The 27,649-nt window shown below is 43.2% G+C and overlaps 1 protein-coding gene across 4 annotated transcripts in view; it reads left to right on the plus strand.

Annotated features, from left to right (window-relative positions):
- LOC137524288 (interferon-induced very large GTPase 1-like) overlaps positions 1 to 27,649 on the plus strand; it is a 148,631-nt gene that overhangs the window by 54,641 nt on the left and 66,341 nt on the right. For all 4 annotated transcript variants that reach the window (XM_068243981.1, XM_068243980.1, XM_068243982.1 and 1 more), the window contains 4 exons: positions 3,338 to 3,451; positions 6,176 to 6,322; positions 10,609 to 10,722; positions 20,987 to 21,100. In XM_068243981.1, coding sequence (XP_068100082.1) covers positions 3,338 to 3,451; positions 6,176 to 6,322; positions 10,609 to 10,722; positions 20,987 to 21,100 — 489 coding nt within the window. The remainder of the gene's footprint in view (positions 1 to 3,337; positions 3,452 to 6,175; positions 6,323 to 10,608; positions 10,723 to 20,986; positions 21,101 to 27,649) is intronic.

Consider the following 27,649-nt stretch of genomic DNA (forward strand, 5'->3'; position numbering starts at 1 on the left):
AAGGAATAATTTGCATATTTAGTAGCGGTGCATTGTGGGTAACCACAAATGTTCACTTATAGCTGAATTATTGCAGATTTGCTTCTGTTTTAAGAAGGCAAATTACACCAAGCTTTGCTTTTTTTAGTAGCAGGGCTTTTTGGTCCCTTTTATCCTCCTATATACATTCTTAGTAGTTTGGGTCACCCTGAGCTGCTTGGTTACTCTGTTGTACTGGCCCAAGCCCTATCTCATACAGCCATATCAATTCCTGCCAAGAACTGATGAGGACTGAAAGTCTGCAATAGGCTGTCACATGTGGGTTTGATATGATTGTATAAAATGAAAAGCTGTAGGGCCTGATTCACAAAGCAGTGCAAACTGTTTAGCATGGGTGTGCTAAGCAATTAGCACATGAAGTGCCACGATTCACGCAATTGCGGTCTTTTGCGTGCGCAATTTGCCGCGAGTCGCATGATTGCGGAGTTTTGTGCGCGCAAAGTGCTGCGATTCTCGGCAAATTGCGCGCGCAAAAGACCGCTATCGCGCAAATCGCGGCACTTTGCGCGTGCAAAAATCTACGAACGGCACTTCACGTGCTAACTGTTTAGCACACCCGTGCTAAACAGTTTGCACCGCTTTGTGAATCAGGCCCATAGGCTTGCTTGACTTACCAAGGGTGAAAAGGAATAATTTGCATATTTAGTAGCAGTGCATTGTGGGTAACCACAAATGTTCACTTATAGCTGAATTATTGCAGATTTGCTTCTGTTTTAAGAAGCCAAATTACATCAAGCTTTGATTTTTTTAGTAGAAGGTCTTTTTGGACCCTTTTATCCTCCTATATACATTCCGAGTGGTTTGGGTCACCCTGAGCTGCTTGGTTACTCTGTTGTACTGGTCCAAGCCCTAGCTCATACAGCCATATCAATCCTTGCCATGTACAGATGAGGACCAAAAGTCTGAAACAGGCTGTCACATGTAGGTTTGATATGACTGTTTAAAATTTAAAGCTAAAGGTTTGCTATACACCAGTGGATCTGGATGCTTGCTTGGGTTACTAAGGGTGAAAAAGAATAATTGGCATATTTAGTAGCAGTGCATTGTGGCTAACCACAAATGTTCATTTATAGCTGAATTATTGCAGATTTCGTTCTGTTTTAAGAAGGCAAATTACACCAATACAGTGGGTGGCATTGCAGGAAGTGACAACAGTGGAACACACGCTGGAAAACGGAAGAGGTGAGGCATCCCCGCCCGCTGCCTCTTACTAATAGTGGCGGCTGCTACTGTGCTTAAGCAGGAGGGCGAGCACACATGGGGGACCCAGGTGAGGGGGGAGGGGGGTTCCTGCTGAGCTTAAGCTGGAGGGGGAGCACACATGGGGGACCCAGGTGAGGGGGGAGGGGGGTTCCTGCTGAGCTTAAGCTGGAGGGGGAGCACACATGAGGGACCCAGTTGAGGGGGGGTCCGACTCCCCTCCCCGCCGCTGTGCCCAATACCCCCTTCCTGCCCTCTACCCCCTTATGCGGCGTATGCTACGCTGCGGGTCGGCTAGTTATCTATAATAGTCTCAACATCCTATTGAGTCTCTTAGACTTGTTGTATATTGATAGAGGGATCTTAACCACTTCACCTCACAGGCTATTTTATCATCTCTGCCAAGAGCCATTTTAACCTTTTAGCCATAACTTTATCACTGCTTTTCACACCTAAATGATCTATATCTTGTTTTTTTTGCCACACATCAGGCTTTTGAGGGTGATACTTTATTTTTAGTAAACACTTTGTTTTCTATGCATTGTAAAGGGGGAAAAAGGAAAAAATACAATACTTTTTTTTTAGTAAACACTTTGTTTTCTATGCATTGTAAAGGGGAAAAAAGGAAAAAATACAATATTTTTTTTTCCAATTCCATTCCCTATAGTTTTAAAATATGTATTTTAAATGTTACTATTTTTTTTTAAATAGTGGTCCTTTAACCAGTTAGCACAAACAAGACGTTTATATCCATCCAGTTTGTGCCCCATTCCCTCAAACAGGACATACAGGCAATTATTAGCAGGTGCGTCAGCGGAATGTACATGTGGGTAATTGGTGAATAGGAACATATGTTCGCCGAGCCAATCATTTAAAAAAGAAAAATACATAAATAGTTACCTTGGGACTAAGATTTTTTAACATCTATGTCTTGAGGGTATATTACTGTTATGTTTGCCAATAAGGACTTGTAATTATTGATAGGGTACAGCAAGAAACTAAAAAACCTACCTTCTGTAAGTGACAGAAACAAAAGAAAACAGTAATTTATAGCGCATTTTACTCAAAAATGAACATTTTATATATATGCCAAATCATGCATTTTGAAATTTAATTTTTTTTTGAGATAGTGCTCCTTTAAAGGATACCAGAGGTAACATTTGACATGGTGAGATAAACATGTGTATGCACAAACGTTTGATAATTTACCTCGTGGGTAAAATCTAATTTTGAATTCACTAAGGTGTTATATATTTATCATATGTTTTATCGATAACATGTTCAATAAACCTATAACACCTTTGTGAATTCAAAATTAATTTTTACCCATGAGGTAAATTACCAAACGTTTGATAAAGTGTTTGATAAAGCTTAGTAAATTGAGGCCTGTGTTGCTTTTTTCTTTCTCTCCCCGAAAGATTTAACATTTAGGTATGCAAGAGATAGTTTCTGTCTGGGTCGGAACAGGGTCGAACCATAGCGTAAGCCTCACTGGTAAGGAATTACAGCCATGAAACACTTTCCTTGCAGAAAATGGCTACTGAGAGAAGAAAGTAGAGCCAACAGATCATAGATTTAACTCCGGCATACTTTAATAAATGTGTCATTGAGCACAAACAATGAAACACTAAAAACTTAGATTTAAATAACAAATAAAACTGTGGGATATCTAAAAAAAATAATTTTCAAGAGGAGGAGCATAGATACAGTTGTTCATTTCTTCCATGTATTTTCAGCTTGTGTTTCTTTTAAGGACTCCTTGCCAGATCAATGTGTGTAGATTAAAGAACCCTTGGTTGTTTGTTTGTCCATGTACCTTGCTTGTTGTCCTGATTTATAAAAAAAAACACACAAAAAACAGAATAATAATCTAATTAAAATAATAATAATAATAATAATAATAACAATGATAATAATACGCTATATCATTAACATATATAGATTCTCGGGTCTCTTAAATACTTTGTAAAGTGAAGATAGTTTTGGTATTACTATTGTATTTATTTTCTATATCTAGCAACTTCAGCATTGCTGGCCACTAACAAACATATTAACAATTGTAGTATTTTATATAATTGTCTGCATTTCTCTACCCCAGCTGTGACCTCTTACACTGAAACTAGAACTCCATCCATCCACAGCGATTCCACAGAGTCCAGACGGGATGAAGAGGAGAGATTGCTGCCCAAGCATGGGACTAAGGGGTCCTCTGGTAAGTGATGGGTCTGGAGAAAGTGCTCCTGTGGTCACTGAATATAAACAACTCTTGATAAAGTTCACTTAAAGTAAATCTGAATTTGAATCCCCCCCCTCCACTCTTGATCTAATCTCTGCCATTTTAAACTACAAGCCTGATGATGAAGGGTATCAGGTGGATGAAATTTCTGTGATGAACCTCAGGGACCGGGATAGGAAAAAAGAAACAGAAAATATGAGGAGCACCAAATAGTGTAATATTTTCAGGCACGGGCCACAATTCACTATGCTTATATCCTGTCTTAAATAGCAATTATGTGCTGTTTTTGCTCTTATCACCATGGTAAAAAAGTATGTAGGATTTACTAAGCAATTTATCTCAGGCAAACCTTAAAATAAGGATTCTGTCTTTAAGTTAAGGAGTGATTTCTAAAGTTAAGGTTTCAATCCTTAAAATAGCAACAGAATTCTAAAGTTAAAGACAGAATGTTAGTTCACAGAGAGGAATGCAAGTGAAAAGCGTGTGAGGAGTTGTCCCTTGGCCTGAGCTTACTACAGACTGAAATGTAAAGTGAAGCAATCTGAGCTGTCTGCTTTATTTTTTTTACAAAGAAATATACACAGCAGGCAACCACAGTATCAGGCAAGAGGAGAATAACTTCTCCACATGCATACGATATATTCTCCAAGGATTATCACAGGGGATACCCCTGGAGGAGTGGAGGAGGGGAGAACTATAAACAAATCGAGATGAGGAACTACAAAGGTTGTATCCAATCAGTTCTAAATGGAAATCAGGGGCGTTGCTAGCCCCAAAGATCAGTGGCACGTGCCCTGGGTCTATTCTAGGGTGCCCCTGATGTATCCCAGGCAGTCAGCTGTGGTGCCTCAATGGCAAGCATGCTGGGTGCTGCGGTGCCATGCTGGGCCTGTGATGCCTTTATGGGGGCATACAGGGAGCTGAGGTTCTTTTATGGGGCATGCTGGGAGTTGTGGTGCTTCAATGGGAGGCCTGTGGGAGCATGGGAGGGGGTCCACTAGAAATGCCAGAAAACCTGGTGACAGGCCAGCCTGCCCAGCAGAAAGTCAGACCAGTCAGCCCAGAAGCCAGGTAACTCTGCCTAGTTATGTTTATCTTTTTTTTTTCATGTTTTTCATTTTTTTTGCATTAATAGCAAGGGGGCTTCATCCAACATTTTGCTCGGCAGGCCTTCTTAGACTACGGTTAAGAACATGTACATTTGGCTCCACTCACGACCATACCCACATTCTGGGTGACCACACCCATTTTCCGACTGGCGTGCCCAAAGTGCCCCGGATCTCTTGGGATCCTAGAAACGCCCCTGATGGAAATGAAATAGTTTTACTTACCTCAGAGTTAATTTATAGAAATTATTTTGTATTTTGATTGGCACCAGAAAGGTGTGTATTTTCTACAAGCCTACTTGATTTTCTAGGGCACAGTGTCACCCCACTTTGGTAGCCAGAGCAGCAGAATGTGCTGTCTCTGTTTCATGCATGGGTGTTGCCTTGTTGCTTCTGGAAAACAACATTTCATGCAGTACTGTTGATATGACACTTGCTCCAGAAAACACAAAGTTATATATGCCTGATGCCTCATGGTATTTTTAAGAGCAACATTTTCAAACATTTTCAAAAGTTTTTGAAAAACTTTTTAAAAGATGGAATTTGCCAAGTACCACTAATGTGAATAAAATGTTATTATGTCTCTGGCCACGCAGGAGTGTAATTCAGGTGAGGGCGATAGCAAGACCCCAAATTACTTATCCCTCCAAGTTGCTATGACTCAGAGGGGGTATAGTTATTAACAATGTTCGGAATTTGTGCAGCAGCAGGTTGAGCCGTCAATCGCGCTAATAATGAAATAACCGAGTGCTTTACTATCATGATGCGAAATGTCGATTTGGTGCGGCCACTGGGCTATTTCGGAGTGGCGAGGGTAGTGGCAAGAATGGAATTACCTTCAAGTTTGGCTTTATTGTCGCAGAACTCATATAGCAGCAACATCAAGGGGAAGGTTAGTGTTGGGGAGAGTAACTTAGTGGAGGAGAGGGGAAGCTAGTGCTCCTAGTGAAGTGAGGGGAGGATAGTGTTAGGAGTGGAGAGTAGGAAAGTTAGTGTTATGACAAGAGTCTAGAGGTTAGTACTAGGCAAAAACAGGAGAGATATTAGTGGGAGAATAAGAGGGGCATATAGGTCACCTCCCCTGGACCCAGCACTGCAATTCCACCTTCCCACACCGGGTGGTGCTTTACCCCTATGGTGAGATCGTCATCTGACATATATAAAATGGTGATCTAACCAGACGGATCGAGAGCCTCCGAGGAACAGAAGAAGAATAGCTGACGGCATCTGGATCCCGAGGAAGGTGAGTTACAAATGCCCGCTGCACATAGGCTCTGCACAAGCCTCCCAGTAGCTACCCCGAGTCAGGGGTTACTGCTAAGGAGGTTAAGATACTGTATGTGTCAAGAGATCTCTAGAGGAATATCTTAGCATATAACTAACTTTATTATTTCTTCGATGGTTTCCATATTTTCATGAAGGTCAAAAAGCCAGATGTCTAGAACTGATAGATACTTAGTATTCCACAAGGCAATATTCTAGTAGATCAAATATCAGTGTGACATCTGAATCGTCAAACATTAGTGGCTCCTATAGAGGTAAAATAGTCTTCTGAATGTTACTCTACAAACAGAGAACATGTTTCTTCTTATAGGCAATAACCCTTCATGGAACCAAAGTAAAACGGTAATGAAAAATATTCCCAAGAATAATGCCCCCGAAGTAAGAGTGCCACAACATTTCCCCAGAACAAGCTATGGAGATGCACAGTCTAGAAAAGGCCTAAGCAGTTCACCAACAGGTATCGTTAAGTGTTGTAAATGACTATAGACTCCATTAACTTCATGTTTCTTTCATGACCTCTTGACATAAATTGTGTGTCTACACTGATTATCATTTCTGCATGCCACTTATCACTAATTAAGCACACAATGTGGAGTATGGACCTAGTGATAAGTCTTTGAACTGAGTTAAAGGATACCCGAACTGACATGTGACATGATGAGATAGGCATGTGAATGTACAGTGCCAAGCACACACATAACTAGGCTGTGCTCCTTTTTTTCTTTCTCTGCCTGAAAGAGTTAAATATCAGGTATGTAAGTGGCTGACTCAGTCCTGACTCAGACAGGAAGTGACCACAGTGTGACCTTCACTGATAAGAAATTCCCCTTTTTATCTTTTTCTTGCTCTCAGAAGCCATTTTCTGCTAGGAAAGTGTTTTATAGTTGGAATTTCTTATCAGTGAGGGTCACACTGTAGTCACTTCCTGTCTGAGTCAGGACTGAGTCAGCCATTTACATGCCTGATATTTAACTCTTTCAGACAGAGAAAGAAAATAAGGAACACAGCATAGTTATTTGTTGGCTAGGCACTGTACATACCCATGTTTATCTCATCATGTCACATGTCACTTTGGGTATCCTTTAAAATCAGCTGTGCAAGCATATTATGGGATAAAGCCTCATCGCAAAAAAAAAAAAAAAAAAAAAGGCCCAACAGAATGACTTGCTCCTTTGGTGGGCTCCCAGAATCAAGGCTGTAAAAATGTGTGTCTCAGCAATAATGTTCAGCTACCAGAGTGGATATTGATAGCATGGGTCATGTTGTTGACTGGGTTGTGGGCAATACTGCTGTACTGGAAACATACAAACTTGACTTATTATAATCTGGGATCTTGTAAATTACCCAGTAAGTCCAGTTGACTATGTTTTTCCTTCGCTAAACATAGAAATTGGGGTACAAAAAATATGCTGAGCCAAGATGACCATCCATGTTAATAAAACAATCTATGTGGGAGCACCCACCAAGAGTAGCCAGTGGGGTAGCAATAGGGGGTGCAGAGGTAGCGACCGCATCAGGGCCCTTGGGCCAGAGGGGCCCCGAGGGGCCCACCCTCAAACACAGTATTAGCTCTGTATTGGTCCTATGCTGGTAATAATCACTTCTATAGGTGCTTTTATGAGTAGTAATCATTAACACAGTGTTTCCCATCCCCTCCTTGCACTTCTGACACTGTGGTTGTCCTTGGCAGGATTTGGTGTGCCGTACTAATTGTTATGTATAGAGCGCTTGGGGGGCCCAATGTAAACCTTGCACCGGGGCCCATAGCTCCTTAGCTACGCCACTGGGAGTAGCTGGATCATAGTGTACATATGTATGCGTCGCTAGTGAGTTGGGCGCAGGGAGAGGTGAATGACGGCTCTCTCTGCTGCCGCAAAACTCCCCCGTGTTGTTAAATACTATTCCCCCTCCAAGTTGTCGCAACTCGGAGGGAGATGTAAATATGACTTTTATGCGCCCTGCGCAGCATTGCTTTGCTGCTATGGGGCATCCGGTTTCAGCTTGTTATTTTGGTAACTACAGGAGGGTTAGAAGGAGTTAATAACCATAGGAAATTGTAATTTTATTTTACACAAGATGGTGCTAGACACTATCCTGTGTTACCAGGACTTTCATTTCTATGAATGAACATGACTTCTGATTGATGTCATGTTCATTCATACACAGGCACTTTGATTGGCTCAGTGAACACATGTTCCCATTCACCAATCACCCACATGTACGTCCTGCTGGCGCACCTGCTGATAATTTCCTGTATGTCCTGTTTGAGGGAATGGGGCACAAACTGGATGCATATAAACTAGTCTAGTCTAGTTTGTGCTAATTGGTTAAAGGCCCGCTAGTGCAAAAAAATAGTAACATTTAAAATACATATTTATACACCCCTGCCAGAGTAAAATGCACCTTTAACGATTGGTGTCAGCACACAGATTTCTCTGATTATTGGTGATCTTCAGTATCACCAATAATACAGATGCTATACCTGATTATGTAGTGATCTGCAGAATCACCAATAATACTAGTATAGCTTGACACAGGACACCTAATGTGGTAAAGTGTTTGGTGCAACAGTAAGAAAAGGTTGTCTCCCGAGGAGCGGGAGATACAGACACTACTGCAGCCAAGGGTTCCCTGAAGAGCAGGGAATTGGACTGCACTGCAGCCAGTGGACTCCTGAGGAGCAGGTGGCCACTGACTGTGCTGAAGCTGACCTCCTTAAGAGGAGGCGATACAGACTGTACTGCAGCCAAGGATTCCCTGATGGACTGGGAATCAGACTGTACTGCAGCCAGTGAACTCCTATGGGGTAGAGCCCACTGACTGAACTGCAAGAAGGTCTTCCTGAGGAGCAGGTAGCCCTTGCAGCTAATGGACACCTGGAGAGTTAGTGTCACGACTAGTACAGTAAGGCTGATCACCCCAAGGAGTGAGTGACAGCCAGAAGGGTCAGACAGGCCAGGTTGGCAACACACGGGTAGACAAAGTACAGAGACAGAAGACTGATTCGGTATCCGGGTACAGGCAAGGTTGGCAACAGGTAGACAGATAGGCAAAGGTACCGAATCAGTAAGCAGGAGAGTAGTCAGGAAAGCCAGAGATCATAACGAGTAACGGTATCTCTCAATCCTAGTCTTAGGTGTGAGGTCCTTGGTCTCAACACCTGGGAACTAGTCTAGTATAAACAATAGCAAGATAGCAAACTCCTAGTCGTAGGTGTGATCCTTGGTCTCAACACCTGGGAACTAGTCTAGTAGATAACAGTAGCAAAACAGCAATCTCCTAGTCTTAGGTGTGAGGTCCTGGGTCTCAACACCTGGGAACTAGTCTATTACATACACAATACAATAATACAATAGAGGCTATAAGCGGAATCTGACTAAGTGTGAATTCACATCTCCGGCTGGTTCTAACACACTGTAAGATCTGACTGAGGTCTGAGTGCTCACACGTGAGTATTCACAACGGCAGACAACTTGCAACTAACAGACAAGTCCTATATATACCTACAGCGCTCCGCAGCGCCGCCTCAGCCAATCCGGAGCCTAGCTGGGATCAGCTGATCGGCATGATCAGCTGATTCCCCTTCTGCTGGTATAAAGGTCCTGTCGCCTGGCGCGCGTGCGCGTAGCTCTCCATCTGTGTGCACTAGAAGGACCAGGCGAACCAGTGACATGTTGCTGCGCGGCAGAGGCCGCCGGCTGGAACGCGGAGATAGCCGCCCTGCCGCTTGCCGGTATCTCTGCTATTCATTACAGCACCATACTTTTCTCCTATGATGCTTAGAGAAGGCTGTAAAAGTCTGATAGATCTGACAGATTTTTGGCTAATCCCTCATCTTGTGGGAATTCTTAGTATTTCTTTTTTGCTTTACAAAACTATTTCCTGTAAAGGGTCTCTATACAAAGATGCTGGCCAGCCTTCATACTTCTTTGCACACTATTTTGGCAGCTAAACTAAGCATCTGCTCTTCATTTAGTGCTTTTAAGGACTCTTTGCCAGATCAATGTGTGTAGATTAAAGAGACACTGTAGCAAAAAAATAATAATTATGATATAATGAATTGGTTGTGTAGTACAGCTAAGAAATAAAGCAATAGGAGCAGAGACATAAGTCTAATATTGTCTCCAGTACAGGAAGAGTTAAGTAAACTCCAGTTGTTATCTATGCAAATTGCCATTGAGCTCTACATCTAGACAGCTCTGTGTTCTGAAAGTTGTTATCTCAACTGTTTTGTTTTTTCTTTTGCAGGAACAGTTCAGGAAAGGTCAAAAGTTCACTGCCTGTTCTGTAAAAACATTTAGAATGCTGATCAGTGTGAAAATGCAAATATTAGAGAATGATGCAATGTTATAAAAAATGAAAAAAAGCTGTATAACTGAAAATAAAAATATGAGAATATTTTTTTCCTACTAATGTTCTAGTAATTACCCGTACTACACAACCAATTCATTATATTATAAAAAAAAAAATTGCTTCAGTGTCTCTTTAAAGAACCCTTTGTTTGTCCATGCACTTTGCTTGTGTCATGATTTATAAATAACAAAAAACAAACCCAGATTATTAATCTAAATAAAATAATAACAATAATAAGCTATATCATTCACATATAACAATTCTCGTGTCTATTTAATACTTTGTAAAATGCAGATAGTTTTAAAATTGCTATTGTTTTTATTTTCTATATCTAGCATTCCTGGCCACTAACAAGTCTTTTATGTAATTGTTTGCATATCTTTACCCCAGCGGTGACCTCTTACACTGAAACTAGAACTCTATTCAGCCACAGCGATTCCACAGAGTCCAGAAGGAATGAAGAGGAGAGATTGCTGCCCAAGCATGGGACTCAGGGGTCCTCTGGTAAGTGATGGGTCTGGAGAAAGTGCTCCTGTGGTCACTGAATATAAACAACTTTTGATAACGTTCACTTAAAGAGAATCTGAAGCCAAAATAAAAATGGCTTTGTAGCTTATCTATGAGGCATGTATGCCCCAGCTAAATCGCCGCTATTTCGCTGCATAACGAGGGGTCTTTACCCCTCAAATCCCCCCTGTGCTGCCCGGGGAGCGCTTCCGTGTGAGGCAGGGCTATGAGCTGCAGCCCTGCCTCACACGCGTCTGTCAGTGGCGGATCTCCGCCTCTCCCCCGCCCCTCTCAGTCTTCCTTCGCTGAGAGGGGCGGGGGAGAGGCGGAGATACTGACAGACGCGTGTGAGGCAGGGCTGCGGCTCATAGCTCTGCCTCACACGGAAGCGCACAGGGGCAGCAAAATCCACGACCAAGAAAGTTGTGGATTTTGCGGGGGGATTTGGGGGGTAAAGACCCCTCGTTATGCAGCGCAATAGGGGCGTTTTAGCAGGGGCAAACATGCCTCATAGGGATATAAGCTAAAAAGCCATTTTTATTTTGGCTACAGATTCTCTTTAATCTGTTGCTGATCCAGGACATAGATTCTATGGCCTAATTAGTGCTGCTGTGTGTTCCAGGACGTAGAATCTACGTCCTGCATTAAAAACAGCTGTCTGCCGCCGCGTCTTGTGAATAATTGTTCCTAGCTAATAGCCAGGGCCGGTTTAAGCAACAACGGGGCCCCAGGGCAAAATAAACCTGGGGGGCCCCCCCAACATATACCCCGGAACAAAAATCGGCATTAGGGGACCTTTTTTGCAGCTGGTATAACAGGGTGTGAAGTCCCAATCGGTCGGAGCTCCACATTCTGGCTATCCCAGCCTGCATGGGGGACAAGGGGTTAAAAAGTTTCAGGAGGGGGGACCCCACAATTTAAAAAAAAAAAAATTCCCACACTCTAAACATAAACTTTTTTGGGGGGAAAATAGGAAAAAATGCCTGGGATCTTTATACAGCCATATTGCGGCTGTATAGCGATCCCTGGCCAAAGCGTTGCGGCTGCGTATAGACCCCCTGGAAACCCCGTCAGGAAATTTATTGCGCTTTCGTTTTATGCATGTAAAATTACACTACCGTTAGGTTTGCTACTAAAAGTGACATTTACCGCATTTAAAAGTATACTTTTTTCCTTTGAAACTTTAAAATCGATTTTCTCAAAAACTATAAGGTCTTTTTGAAAAATTGTTTTTTCCTCTTATTCATAATGATCTCCTTACCATGTCCTGCAAATTTAGGGTTTCTAGCATTTAAGGTGGATTTGATATTAACCATTAAAGTCAGCAGGTTTTTAAATGTGTATTTTTTTCCTTTGAAACTTTAAAATCGATTTTCTCAAAAACTATAAGGTCTTTTTGAAAAATTGTTTTTTCCTCTTATTCATAATGATCTCCTTAACATATCCTGCAAATTTAGGGTTTCTAGCATTTAAGGTGGATTTGCTATTAACCATTAAATTCGGCAGGTTTTTAAATGTGTATTTTTTTTCACCTTTGAAACTTTAAAATCGATTTTCTCAAAAACTATAAGGCCGATTTGCAAAAAAATGTTTTCCTCTTGTAGCCACTGTGGGCCCCTACAAGCTCTGGGGCCCTGGGGCAGCTGCCTCCTTTGCCTTAATGGTAGCGCCCGCCCTGCTAATAGCAACCAGAGCCGGTACAAGGTCCTCCAGCACCCAAGGCTGAGACACCAAAGTGCGCCCCTCCATCCCCCCCACCCCAGCCGTCACACACTGCTTGCTATTAGAATAAGAGGCTCCTCAGGGCCCCCAATCCCCCCAACACCTTTATCTCTAGTTATCTGGCTTGCAGCCACTGCCATGTAGGCCCTTTTCTTATTCCTCTCTGCTTCACAAACAATAGGGGAATGATAGCTGAGAGGCTGGAGCCTCTCCTGCCTCTGCCTCGGCCCAGCCCTGAGAGCAACAATCATTCAATAAAGTTAGGGGGGGGAATGTAAAAGTTGAAAAAAAAATGAAAGAGACCCAATAAAATAAAAAGTGTTTTTTTTTAATTCCTATTTAATTTTTAACCCCTGCCTAGACATTTAACCCATTACTAACCCCTGCAACACCTGTTTATATACTTTTAATGACTGCCGCTTGTAGCGATCAAATGCGATCGCTAGGGCAAAAGTTTCAGGCCCCAATGCTCTACAGATGTAAGCTCTGCTGTTGCTTAGTGATGCATCTGTACAGCTCTATGGACCCAGAGCTGTCGCCCTAGCGAACCCATCCGATCACCACAGACGTGCAGACTGGAGATAGCGGTCCGCCACATGCTCGGCTATAGGTAAAATATGGAATATGGGGTATTCTTTTAATCTGGAAGGGGCAAATAATTCATTTTTATGTATTTTATAACTGTGGGACATGTCATGTGAAAATTAGGAAGGCGAAAAATGACAAAATTGTGTATTTTGTGCATTTACACCTAATTTTCCCCCATAAAATGACTATAAAATAAAATAGATTTGATAGAAAAATATTACCTATAGAAAGCCTAGATTGTACTGAAAAAAACAAGATATATATCACTAAGATGGCATAAGTAATTGTAAAGTTACAGCTGTATCAGAACGACAAAGCTAAAGTGTCAAAAATGTTAGGAATCTTAAAGAGAAACTCTGACCAAGAGTTGAACTTTATCCCAATCAGTAGCTGATACCCCCTTTTACATGAGAAATCTATTCCTTTTCACAAACAGACCATCAGGGGGCGCTGTATGACTGATATTGTGGTGAAATCCCTCCCACAAGAAACTCTGAGGACCGTGGTACTCCTGGCAGTTTCCTGTCTGTAAACCTTATTGCATTGTGGGAAATAGCTGTTTACAGCTGTTTCCAACTGCCAAAAAAGCATGCAGCAGCTACATCACCTGCCAGCAGTAAAAATGTCACCATGTGATAAATGTCAGAATGTAAATCAGGGATTTAAAATATTTTACAATGGGCAAACACTGACTAAATAATTTATACATAATTATTGTAAAAATGAAGCTATTTTTTATTACATTATTTTCACTGGAGTTCAGGAAATGCTGTTGAAAACAAAGAAAACCCTGAGAATCCCCCATGAAGAGATGGACTGGCCCAAAACCTGTCGGTTCTATCAAATTTGAACTGCCTACTTTTTTCACGATAGTGGTCCTTTAACCCCCTTGGCGGTATGAAAAATACCGCCAGGGGGCAGCGCAGCAGTTATTCAATTTTTTTTTTTTAAATCATGTAGCGAGCCGTGGGCTTGCTACATGATAGCCGTTGCTCAGCGGCATCCTCCCTGCCCGCTTCGATCGCCTTCGGCGATCTCCGATCAGGAAATCCCATTCAAAGAACGGGATTTCCTGGAGGGCTTCCCCCGTCGCCATGGCGACGGGGCGGGATGACGTCACCGACGTCAGCGACGTCGGGACGTCATTGGGAGTCCAGCTTCAACCCTCGGCGCTGCCTGGCACTGATTGGCCAGGCAGCGCACGGGGTCTGGGGGGGGGGGCCGCGCGCCGCACCGGATAGCGGCGATCGGGCGCGCGGCGGCGATCGGGGTGCTGGCGCAGCTAGCAAAGTGCTAGCTGCGTCCAGCAAAAAAAAAATTATTTAAATCGGCCCAGCAGGGCCTGAGCGGCACCCTCCGGCGGCTTACCCCGTGTCACACACGGGGTTACCGCTAAGGAGGTTAAAGGTTACCCCAACTGAAATGTGACATAATGAGATAGACATGTGTATGTACAGTGCCTAGCACACAAATAACTATGCTGTGTTCCTTTTTTTCTTTCTCTGCCTGAAAGAGTTAAATATAAGGTATGCAAGTGGCTGACTCAGTCCTGACTCAGACAGGAAGTGACTACAGTGTGACCCTCACTGATAAGAAATGCCAACTATAAAACGCTTTCCTAGCAGAAAATGGCTTCTGAGAGCAAAAAAGAGGTAAAAAAGGGGCATTTCTTATCAGTGAGGGTCACACTGTAGTCACTTCCTGTCTGAGTCAGGACTGAGCCAGCCACTTACATACCTGATATTTAACTCTTTCAGGCAGAGAAAGAAAAAAAGGAACACAGCATAGTTATTTGTGTGCTAGGCACTGTACATACACATGTCTATCTCATTATGTCACATTTCAGTTGGGGTATCCTTTAAGGGGAAAAATGTGGAACGCAAACCAGTTAAAGTAAATCTGAACTCAACTTCCCCCCACTTGATCTCATCTCTGCCATTTTCTTCAATGTGGGCACGCAATGTGGGCAACATTTTAGCAGTAAATAAACGCAATGTGGGCAACATTTTAGCAGTAAATAAACGCAATGTGGGCAACATTTTAGCAGTAAATAAATGCAATGTGGGCAACATTTTAGCAGTAAATAAACGCAATGTGGGCAACATTTTAGCAGTAAATAAACACAATGTGGTCAACATTTTAGCAGCAAATTAACGCAATGTGGGCAACATTTTAGCAGTAAATAAACGCAATGTGGGCAACATTTTAGCAGTAAATAAACGCAATGTGGGCAGCATAACACCTGCAAAAAAAATAATTTACCCACCTGACAGAAGTCCCCTCTCCTGGCCTCTGGCACACAGCTCCCCCGAGATCTTCCTCCTGCAATCTCCCACGCTGATGGAATAGCAGGGCTACGGGAAGACGGCACCCGAAGCCCTGTACTGGAGACACCAGAGCCGGATTAAGGCCAAATGGGGCCCTAAGCAAAGTAGCCAATTTGGGCCCCCTCCCTCAACAAACCTTTCAAAATTGTACTAAAAATGTATTTTATTTAAAAAAGAGCGAGGTGAATTGGAGAAGAACGAAGGATGGCACCAGGGCACAGGAAGTGGGGTAAGACTCCCAACACACACATAAGGAGTCCAAGGGGAAGCTGGGGCTGGATTACCATGCTGGTGGGGCAGTGGCATATCTAGGGAAAAGGTTGCCTATGGCAAGCACTAAAGTTGTGCCCCTTTTGGGAATGGAGGGTGAGGTGGTGCGTGCCTACCTAATTTCAAATTTTTGCTGAGCAAAAAGTAAAAAAAAAAAAAAGCACACCCAATCTCTTTATAGACAGACACACCACTACAAGTGACAAACATGCCACAGCACTACAAGTCACAGACTACAAGTCACAGTGACAGACACACCACACACACAGCACTACAAGTCACAGACTCCCCAACACACCACAGCACTACAAGTGACAGACACACACCACTACAAGTCACACACACACAGCACTACAAGTCACAGACACACACACAGCACTACAAGTCACAGACTCCCCCCACACACAGCACTGCAAGTCACACACACACGCCACTGCAAGTCACAGACACAAACCACAAGTGACAGACACACACCACACACAGCACTGCAAGTGACAGACACACACCACTACACGTCACAGACACACACCACACACAGCACTACAAGTCACAGATTCCCCCCCCCCCCACACACACACAGCACTACAAGTGACAGACACACCACACACACAGCAAGTCACACACACACACCACAGCACTATTTATTTATTTATTGTATTTATAAAGCGCCAACATATTACGCTGGACAATAAATACAAGTGAAAGACACACCACACACACAGCAAGTCACACACACATACACACCACAGCACTACAAGTCACACACACACACCACAGCACTACAAGTCACACACACACACACACACACACCACAGCACTACAAGTCACACACACACACACACCACAGCACTACAAGTCACACACACACACCACAGCACTACAAGTCACACACACACACCACAGCACTACAAGTCACACACACACACACACACACACACACACACACACACACACACACACACACCACAGCACTACAAGTCACACACACACACACCACAGCACTACAAGTCACACACACACACACACACACACACACACACCACAGCACTACAAGTCACACACACACACACCACAGCACTACAAGTCACACACACAATACAGCACTACAAGTGACACACACACACCACAGCACTACAAATCACACACACACACACACACACACACACACACACACACACACACACACACACACACACACCACAGCACTACAAGGGACACACACACCACAGCACTACAAGTCACACACACACACCACAGCACTACAAGTCACACACACAATACAGCACTACAAGTGATACACACACACCACACACCACAGCACTACAAATTACACACACACACACACACACACACACACACACACACACACACACACACACCACAGCACTACAAGTGACACACACACCACAGCACTACAAGTGACACACACACCACACACACAGCACTACAAGTCACACACACACACAGCACTACAAGTGACACACACACACCACACACACAGCTCTACAAGTCACACACACACAGCACTACAGGTCACACACACACACAGCACTACAAGTCACACACACACACAGCACTGCAAGTCACAGATCCCCCCCCCCCCCCACAGTACTGCAAGTCACAGACACACACACCACACACAGCACTGCAAGTCACACACTCACAACACAGCACTACAAGTCACACACACACCACACACACAGCACTACAAGTCACACACACCACGCAAACAGCACTGCAAGTCACAGATTCCTCCCCCACGCACACAGCACTGCAAGTCACAGACACACACAGCACTGCAAGTCACACACTCACACCACAGCACTACAAGTCACACACACCACACAAGCAACACTACAAGTCACAGACACACACACACACAGCACTACAAGTCACACACACACACACACACACACACACACACACACACACACACACACACCACAGCACTACAAGTGACAGACACACCACACACACAGCACTGAAAGTCACAGTCACACACAGCACTACAAGTCACACACCACACAAACAGCACTGCAAGTCACACACACACAGCACTACAAGTCACAGATTCCTCCCCCACGCACACAGCACTGCAAGTCGCAGACACACACCACACACACAGCACTGCAAGTCACACACTCACACCACAGCACTACAAGTCACACACACCACACAAACAGCACTACAAGTCACAAACACAGTACACAAGCAGCACTACAAGTCACAGACACACACACACACACACCACACAAGCAGCACTACAAGTCACAGACACACACACACAGCACTACAAGTCACACGCACACACGCACACACACAGCACTGAAAGTCCCAGACACACACAGCACTGCAAGTCACAGATCCCCCCCCCCCCCCAAACACACACCATACACAGCACTACAAGTGACACACACACACACCACACACAGCACTACAAGTCACAGACTCGCCCACACAAGCTATGTAAACCTAAGCTTGTGTGGAGGAGTCTGTGAATAGTAATAATGCTGGGTGCCTGCATTCTCTCTGCCTACACTTCTCCATTGTCATATACAAGTTTGAGATCTCACCTAGCCCAGGATCTGTGTGTCCTCGTGTGCTGTGCAGTGGGCGGGATCAGGGAGGTGGCTGCAGCTGGGGGCAGCGACGAGACACAGGCTTTGCACAGCTCACTGGGGAAGAGAAGGAGGATTCTGGGTGGGGCTGCTGCAGGCTGACTCTGCTACACTTGTCGTACTTCTTCTTGGTGCCGATGGAGTCAGAGAGAGAGGGGGCAGAACTCCAGTGCCGATAACTTGCTGGTGACAGGCTCCTGTGACAGCCGAAAGTATGGACAAGTGGCACCCTAATAGCAGTGTAGAGAGTTAGGTGCCCGGGGCCCTTTAGACTAACCTGGGCCCCAAGCTAATGCTTGCAGTGCCTGGTTGAAAATCCGGCCCTGGGAGACACAAATAGTCTCCAGTACAGGACTACGGCAGCCATCTTCCCGTAGCCCTGCTCGTCTGCCGAACATGACATTGTGTGGGTGGAGCTAACGTAGTGATGTAACAGCGAGGCATAAGAAAGCAGTGTTTCCGCCATGATGTGGCGAAACGAGGATTCGCATCATGGGTGTGCAGAAACTGTGTGATGCTATTTATTAGTATACCGTAACCCCAAAGCAGCAAATATAGCTAACTATGACTGTTAAATAATAAATGCAACAACAGTTTCCCCAGACACCAGAAAATAAATGCAATGTGGGCAACATATCAGCAGGAAATAACGCAATGTGGGCAACATTTCACCAGAAAATAAACACAATGTGAGCAACATTTCAGCAGTAAATAACTGCAATGTGGGCAACATTTCAACCGAAAATAAACGCAGTGGGCCACATTTCACCAGAAAATAAACGCAATGTGGGCAACATTTCACCCGAAAATAAACGCAATGTGGGTAACATTTTAGCAGTAAATAAACGCAATGTGGGCAACATTTCACCAGATAATAAACGCAATGTGTGCAACATTTTAGCAGTAAATAAATGCAATGTGGGCAACATTTTAGCAGTAAATAAACGCAATGTGGGCAACATTTCACCAGAAAATAAACGCAATATGGGCAACATTTCACCAGAAAAAAAAGCAATGTGTGCAACATTTTAGCAGTAAATAAACGCAATGTGGGCAACATTTTAGCAGTAAATAAACGCAATGTGGGCAACATTTTAGCAGTAAATAAATGCAATGTGGGCAACATTTTAGCAGTAAATAAACGCAATGTGGGCAACATTTTAGCAGTAAATAAACACAATGTGGTCAACATTTTAGCAGTAAATAAACGCAATGTGGTCAACATTTTAGCAGTAAATAAATGCAATGTGGGCAGCATAACACCTGCAAAAAAAATAATTTACTCACCTGACAGAAGTCCCCTCTCCTGGCCTCTGGCACGCAGCTCCCCCGAGATCTTCCTCCTGCAATCTCCCGCGCTGATGGAATAGCAGGGCTATGGGAAGACGGCACCCGAAGCCCTGTACTGGAGACACAGATAGTCTCCAGTACAGGGCTACGGCAGCTATCTTCCCGTAGCCCTGCTCGCCTGCCGAACACTACGCAGGCTGGAGCGGGGCTGCAGGCTGCGAACTGGTGCCGCTGCCAGTTGCAATTATGGTGGTCAGAGTCTCGAGGTCAGGACATTCCGCTGCTTAAAGCGGGATGTTTCCTGGGATGCAAGGCATCCTGGGACAGCGGACCCCGAAGGCGGGACGCATCCCGGGTAAAGCGGGACGTCTGGTCACCGTAAGTATTCACTAAGCAATTTACCTCAGGCAAACATTGAAGGGAACCTGAAGCGAGGACAATTATTTAAAATAAACACATGACATAGCTGCAAATGAATATTACACACTAACCTCACCGTCAGTTCCTCTCAGAAGCTCACCATTTTCTTTTTACAGCGATCCCTTCTAGTTTTGACAATATTTTGTCAGAACTGAAATATACCAGTTGCTGTCAGTTACAGCTTCCTGGTCAGCACACAGTTAAACTGTAATATGACCCACTTGAGCCATAGGGAAACATGGACATTACCTTGCACATTCAGTTGTAACTGACAGCTGCTGATATATAACTGACAGCAACTGGTATATTTTAGTTTTGACAAAATATTGTCAGAACTGGAAGGGATCACTGTAATAAGAAAATGGTGAGCTTCTGAGAGGAACTTATGGTAAGTATGTAATGTTCATTTGCAGCTACGTCACGTTATTTTTACTCGCTTCAGGTTCCCTTTAAGTTAAGGAGTGATTTCTAAAGTTAAGGTTTCAATCCTCAAATTAATGACATTATTCTAAAGTTAAAGACAGGATGTTAATTCACAGAGAGGACTGCAATGCAAGTGTAAAGTGTGTGAGGAGTTGTCACTAGGCCTGAGCTTACTACAGACTGCAATGTAAAGTGAAGCATTCTGAGCTGTGTGCTTTATTTTTTACTAGTTTATACAGAAGAGGATTCTGTATATAGAGAAAAATACACAGCAGGCACACAGAGAGGGAGGGAGAGAGAGACACAGCATGCTGTCTACACAGGCTAGCTATAACTGGCAGCAGGAGGGGTGGAGCTAAATCCTGTCTTATGATAAATGGGAAAAAAAATAATAAAACAGAATAATACTCTACATGATAATAACAATGATAATAATAAGCTATAACATTCACATAATTCTCACGTCTCTTTCATAAGTTGCAATAGTTTTCAAATTATTATTGGTTTTATTATTTATATCTAGCAACTTCAGCATTGCTGGCCACTAACAAACATATTAACAAATGTGTATTTAATTTAATTGTTTGCATTTCTCTACCCCAGCTGCGACCTCTTACACTGAAAATAGAACTCCATACAGCCACAGCGATTCCACAGAGTCCAGACGGGATGAAGAGGAGAGATTGCTGCCCAAGCATGGGACTCAGGGGTCCTCCGGTAAGTGATGGGTCTGGAGAAAGTGCTCCTGTGGTCACTGAATATAAAAAAACTCTTGATAACGTTCACTTAAAGTAAATCCGAACTCCCGCCCTCCCCACTTGATCTCATCTCTGCCATTTTCTACAAGCCTGATGATGAAGGGTATCCGGTGGATGAAATTTCTGTGATGAACCTCACGGAACGGCATAGAAAAAAAGAAACAGAAAAACCAGGAACACCAAAAAGTGTAATATTTTCAGGCAATGGCCACAATTCACTAAGCTCATCTCCTGTCTTTAATAGCAATTCTGTGCTGTTTTTACTGTTATCACCATGGTGATAATGTATGCAGTATTCACTAAGAAATTTACCACAGGCAAACCTTAAAATAAGGATTCTGTCTTTAAGTTAAGGCTGTTTTCACAGTAAGACGTTACAGGCGCACGTTAGAGCAATGCAGAACAACTCACAGTAATGACAAATCAATGGGCTGTTCACAGTGCCCACGTTGCGTTACAGGGTAACGCTTCATGTTGTATGAAAGTGCAGCATGCTGTGCGTTATATGTGGTTTTAGCTGCGTTAGACTGTTTGCACATGCTCAGTAATGTTTTAGTTTTTTTAAAATTTTGACGCATGCGCCATTCTATGAGTATAACGCGGCTCTATGTAGAGTCCAACTTTAGCACAACCATGCGTTGCATTAGGGAAACGTTATGCAACCTTAACGTAATTACTTATGCGTTATGCGACCTTAACGTAATTACTGTAGTAATTAGCCTGACGTTTTTTTCTCGGAGGAGCGAGGGGAGGAGGGGCCAAGCAGCGGAAGTGGAGCAATGTGGGGACTTCGGGGCCACTTCGTGGGACAAGACTCCACAAGTAAATTTAACTTTTCTTTATAGCAGCGCTGACAGATTTTTATTTTTAGGATGGAGATTCACTTTAAAATAACAGAATTCTAAAGTGATAGAAAGGATATTAATTCACAGAGAGGAATGCAGAACTACAGGCTGCAATGTAAAGTGAAGCATCCTGATCTGTGTGCTTTATTTTTTACTAGTTTATGCAGAAGGGGACTCTGTATAGAGAGAAATTTACACAGCAGGCATATACAGTACAGACCAAAAGTTTGGACACACCTTCTCATTCAAAGAGTTTTCTTTATTTTCATGACTATGAACATTGTAGATTCACACTGAAGGCATCCAAACTATGAATTAACACATGTGGAAGTATAGTACATAACCAAAAAGTGTGAAACAACTCAAAATATGTCATATTCTAGGTTCTTCTAAGTAGCCACCTTTTGCTTTGATTACTGCTTTGCACACTCTTGGCATTCTCTTGATGAGCTTCAAGAGGTAGTCACCTGAAATGGTTTTCACTTCACAGGTGTGCCCTGTCAGGTTTAATAAGTGGGATTTATTGCCTTATAAATGGGGTTGGGACCATCAGTTGCGTTGTGGAGAAGTCAGGTGGATACACAGCTGATAGTCCTACTGAATAGACCGTTAGAATTTGTATTATGGCAAGAAAAAAGCAGCTAAGTAAAGAAAAATGAGTGGCCATCATTACTTTAAGAAATGAAGGTCAGTCAGTCCAAAAAAATTGGGAAAACTTTGAAAGTGTCCCCAAGTGCAGTCTCAAAAACCATCAAACGCTACTAAGAAACTGGCTCACATGCGGACCGCCCCAGGAAAGGAAGACCAAGAGCCACCTCTGCTGCGGAGGATAAGATCCCACCGTGAAGCATAGAGGAGGAGGTGTGATGGTGTGGGGTGCTTTGCTGGTGACACTGTTGGGGATTTATTCAAAATTGAAGGCATACTGAACCAGCATGGCTACCACAGCATCTTGCAGTGGTATGCTATTCCATCCAGTTTGCGTTTAGTTGGACCATTATTTATTTTTCAACAGGACAATGACCCCAAACACACCGCCCAGGCTGTGTAAGGGCTATTTGACCAGGAAGGAGAGTGATGGGGTGCTGCGCCAGATGACCTGGCCTCCACAGTCACCAGACCTGAACCCAATCGAGATGGTTTGGGTTGAGCTGGATTGCAGAGTGAAGGTAAAAGGGCCAACAAGTGCCAAGCATCTCTGGGAACTCCTTCAGGACTGTTGGAAGACCATTTCAGGTGACTACCTCTTGAAGCTCATCAAGAGAATGCCAAGATTGTGCAAAGCAGTAATCAAAGCAAAAGGTGGCTACTTTGAAGAACCTAGAATATGACATATTTTCAGTTGTTTCACACTTTTTGGTTACTATACTTCCGTGAATCTACAATGTTCATAGTCATGAAAACAAAGAAAACTCTATGAATGAGAAGGTGTGTCCAAACATTTGGTCTGTACTGTGTATAAGTTCGGATGTTTGGATGTTTGTTACTCGATCACGCAAAAACGGCTGAACGGATTTGAATGAAATTTGGCACACACATAGTACATTACCTGAAATAAAGTATAGGATACTTTTTATTCCCATAACCAAAAAGAGACAAATACAAATTTCACTGGAAAATGTAAACTGCAGCCATTCTTACACTGTTACACTGGAGGTGTGTTTAGCTTCTAAGGGTAGAATGGTTAATTTGCATATATTCAGCAGTGAAGCACTGGGAGAAATCTCAAGCTCACTCCAACCTGAATTATCGCAAATTATTTCTGTTTTAAGAAAGCAAACTTTTGTTTTTCTTAACATCTTAGTAAGGGGGCTTTTAGGACCATTGTAGTCCCTTACACACTCCAATGAGTTCTGGGTCACCATGAGCTTGCTGGTTAGTCTGTACCTCTCGGTGTTACAAGCCCTACTGCATAGAGCCAAATTAATCCATGCCATGCGCTGATGAGGATCAAATAATCCAAAACAGTCTGTATGCATGTTGGATTATTATGGTTCTGTACAAATTAACAAGCTGACACATCATTGCATTCCAGCAGTTCTGGAGGTGTGTTTAGCTTCTAAGGGTAATAATGGTTAATTTGCATATATTCAGCAGTGATGCACTGGGAGACATCTCAAGCTCACTCTAACCTGAATTATTGCAAATTCTTTCTGTTTTAAGAAAGCAAACTTTTGTTTTTCTTACACTGTTAATGATAGGGTTCTCAAACTTTGCACAGTTGGTCGTTGGGTGACTAGGATTATTATTCAGAAAAGTGGTTGGAGCCTATAAAAGCCAATCAAAATTCACCTATTGCTTTTTAAGGGGAATATTTCTGCCATTCTTGCACTGTTAATGGCACAAGCCTCAAACCAGCCATTCTTGCACTGTTAATGGCATGAGCCTCAAACCTGGTATAGTTGATCATTGGGTGACTGGGGTTCAATTTCAGAAAGGGGGTGGAGCTACAAATAGCCAATCAGATTTGTTTCATTCCAAAGCAAATTATTGTTGCCAAACACCGCAAAGCTCACAAACTTGGTAATTGAGTAATTGATTAACCCATTCAGGTTCCGTCGTTTTCACGTGAGAAATGTTCACTTCCCATTCATTAGCCTATAACTTTATCACTACTTATCACAATGCACTGATCTATATCTTGTTTTTTCCGCCACCAATTAGGCTTTCTTTGGGGGGTACATTTTGCTAAGAGCCACTTTACTGTAAATGCATTTTAACAGGAAGAATAAGAAAAAAATGGAAAAATTCATTATTTCTCAGTTTTCAGCCATTATAGTTTTAAAATAATACATGCCTCCATAATTAAAACTCACGTATTGTATATGCCCATATGTCCCGGTTATTACACCGTTAAAATTATGTCCCTATCACAATGTATGGCGACAATATTTTATTTGGAAATAAAGGTGCATTTTTTCCATTTTGCATCTATCACTATTTACAAGTTTAAAATAAAAAAAAATATAGAAATATTTCATCTTTAAATTGATATTTAAAAAGTTTAGACCCTTAGGTAAATATTTACATGTTTTTTGTTTTTTTTATTGTAATGGTTTTTTTTTTATACAAAAAATTTTATTAGGGTACTTTTGGGAGGGTGGGAGGTAAACAATAGATTTATAATGTAAATGTGTGTTAATTCTGTTTTTTTTTTTTTTTCAGATGTAGTATTACTTTTTGGCCACAAGATGGCGGCCATGAGTTTGTTTACATGACGTCACTCTAAGCGTAGCACGCGCTTAGAGTGACACATCGGGAAGGGAACGGCCAGAAAAGGCGCAGCTTCCGAGAGAAGCTGTCGCTTTTTCAGCGGGGGAGAGGAATCAATGATCGGGCTTCGTAGCCCGATACATTGATTCCTTGGCTACCGAATCCGCGGCCGGGAGTGCGCGTGCACGCGCACGATCGGCCGCGGGGCGCGCGGTAGCGCGCATGCTTCCTGGACGTAGAAACTACGTCCAGGAACCAAAATAGGTTAATTGTGTGCTAGGGTTAGGAAAGTGGGCACAGTCAACACCAGCCAAATACATAAGCGGGCAACGCAGGGTCATAAGTGGGCGGAAACAAATACAAATTTTACTGGGAAAATGTAAACAGCAGCCATTCTTACACTGTTAATGGTAGGGTTCTCAAACTTTGCACAGTTGGTTACTGGGTGACTGGGATTAATATTCAGAAAAGTGGGTGGAGCCTACAAAAAACAATCAAAAATTACCTATTGATTTTTCAGGGGAATATTTCATTGCTGCCATTCTTGCACTGTTAATGGCACAAGCCTCAAACCTGGTACAGTTGATCATTGCGTGACTGGGGTTTAAATTTATATAAGGGGGCGGAGCCCCAAACGGCCAATCTGATTTGTTTCATTTTAATGCAGGTTATTGATGCCAAAGACCGCAAAGCTCACAAACTTGGTCGTTGAGTAATTGTGTGTTAGGGTTAGGAAAAGCGGGCGCAGCCAACACCAGCCAAATACATAATCGGGCAATGCTGGGTCATCAGTAGGTGGAGACAAATACAAATTTCACTGAGAAAATGTAAACTGCAGCAATTCTTACACTATTAATGGTAGGGTTCTTAAACTTTGCACAGTTGGATTTGCATTGAAATAAAATAAATCTGATTGGCTGTGGCTCCACCCCTTTTCTGAATTTGAACCCCAATCACCCAATGGCCCATTGTACCAGGTACAGGTGATTAACAGTGCAAGAGGCTTGTGCCATTAACAGTGCAAGAATGGCATCAATTAAAAATTCCCCTTAAAGATTAATAGGTGGATTTTGATTGGCTTGTATAGGCTCCAACCAATTTTTTTGAATAATAATCCTAGTCACCCAACAACCAACTGTGCAAAGTTTGAGAACCCTAACATTAACAGTGTAAGAAAAACAAAAGTTTGCTTTCTTAAAACAGAAAGAATTTGCGATAATTCAGGTTAGAGTGAGCTTGAGATGTCTCCCAGGGCAACACTGCTGAATATATGCAAATTAACCTTTGTACCCTTAGAAGCTAAACACACCTCCAGTGTAACAGTGTAAAAATGGCTGCAGTTTACATTTTCCAGTGAAATTTGTATTTGTCTCCGTCCCCTTTTTGGTTATGGGAATAAAAAGTATCCTATACTTTATTCCAGGTAATGTACTATGTGTGTGCCAAATTTCATTCAAATCCGTTCAGCCGTTTTTGCGTGATCGAGTAACAAACATCCAAACATCCCCATTTATTATATTAGTAGGATTATATAATGGTATATATATATACACACACACACACACACACACACCCACAGAAATTCACACACTTATGCTGGGCATACACAGTTCGTTTTATGCGCCGGAATCGAGCCGCACGTCCCCACTCGTCCCCGCAGGTTCCTGGATCGATTCCCGCTCATCCCCGCGGGTGCATCTTATCTTCCGCTCGTTTTCTCCCATTGTTCCGCCCGCGGGTATCGAGTGCGGAATCGATCCAGGCACTGATCGGACACGTCAGATTTGATCAATCGAGCCATCAGCGGCTCGATTGATAATAAAAAACGACCCGTATATGCCCAGCCAGGGCCGGATTTGTACTTTTTACCGCCCTAGGCCCATTGTCACCAGCCGCCCCCCTTCCCCAACCATATCAATATACAAATGCAAAACACAACAACCCCCCCCCCCCCCCCTTATATCCCACCATTTAGCAGTGGGTCCCTCTCTGGTCGAATAGGTTACTTTATTGTGCAAGCGTGGCTGAGGAAATGTATGTCCACACTGGGAATGTGTAAGTGAGTTTGGTGCATGCCCAGTAGAACTAAGGCACGTAGCTGTTTTCCTCCATGCATTTCATTTTACTGGGCATGTGCGGACCTTATTTGCACATGCCCAGTACAGATACGGCTTGTGTACTTAAGATACCTATTCGTCCAGAGAGGGATACAGCACTAGAATAGTGGGGTATAGGAAGATATGGCTCTAGAGAATGTCCAGAGGCTCCCCACTACTAAGGGGAGTTTACAGGGAAGGATGTCTGCCAGGGTAGGGTAAGAATAAATGGTCTAGCCAGGGGTCAGTGTCTCCACAGGGGCAAACTGCAAACAGCCCCCCAGCATGCCCCCCTCTATAGAGACTCTTTAGCTTCCAGCATGTCCCCCTCCTCTATAGAGGGTACCACAACTC

This window comes from Hyperolius riggenbachi, chromosome 7 (genome assembly GCF_040937935.1).
Source record: "Hyperolius riggenbachi isolate aHypRig1 chromosome 7, aHypRig1.pri, whole genome shotgun sequence".
Classification (NCBI taxonomy): domain Eukaryota; kingdom Metazoa; phylum Chordata; class Amphibia; order Anura; family Hyperoliidae; genus Hyperolius; species Hyperolius riggenbachi.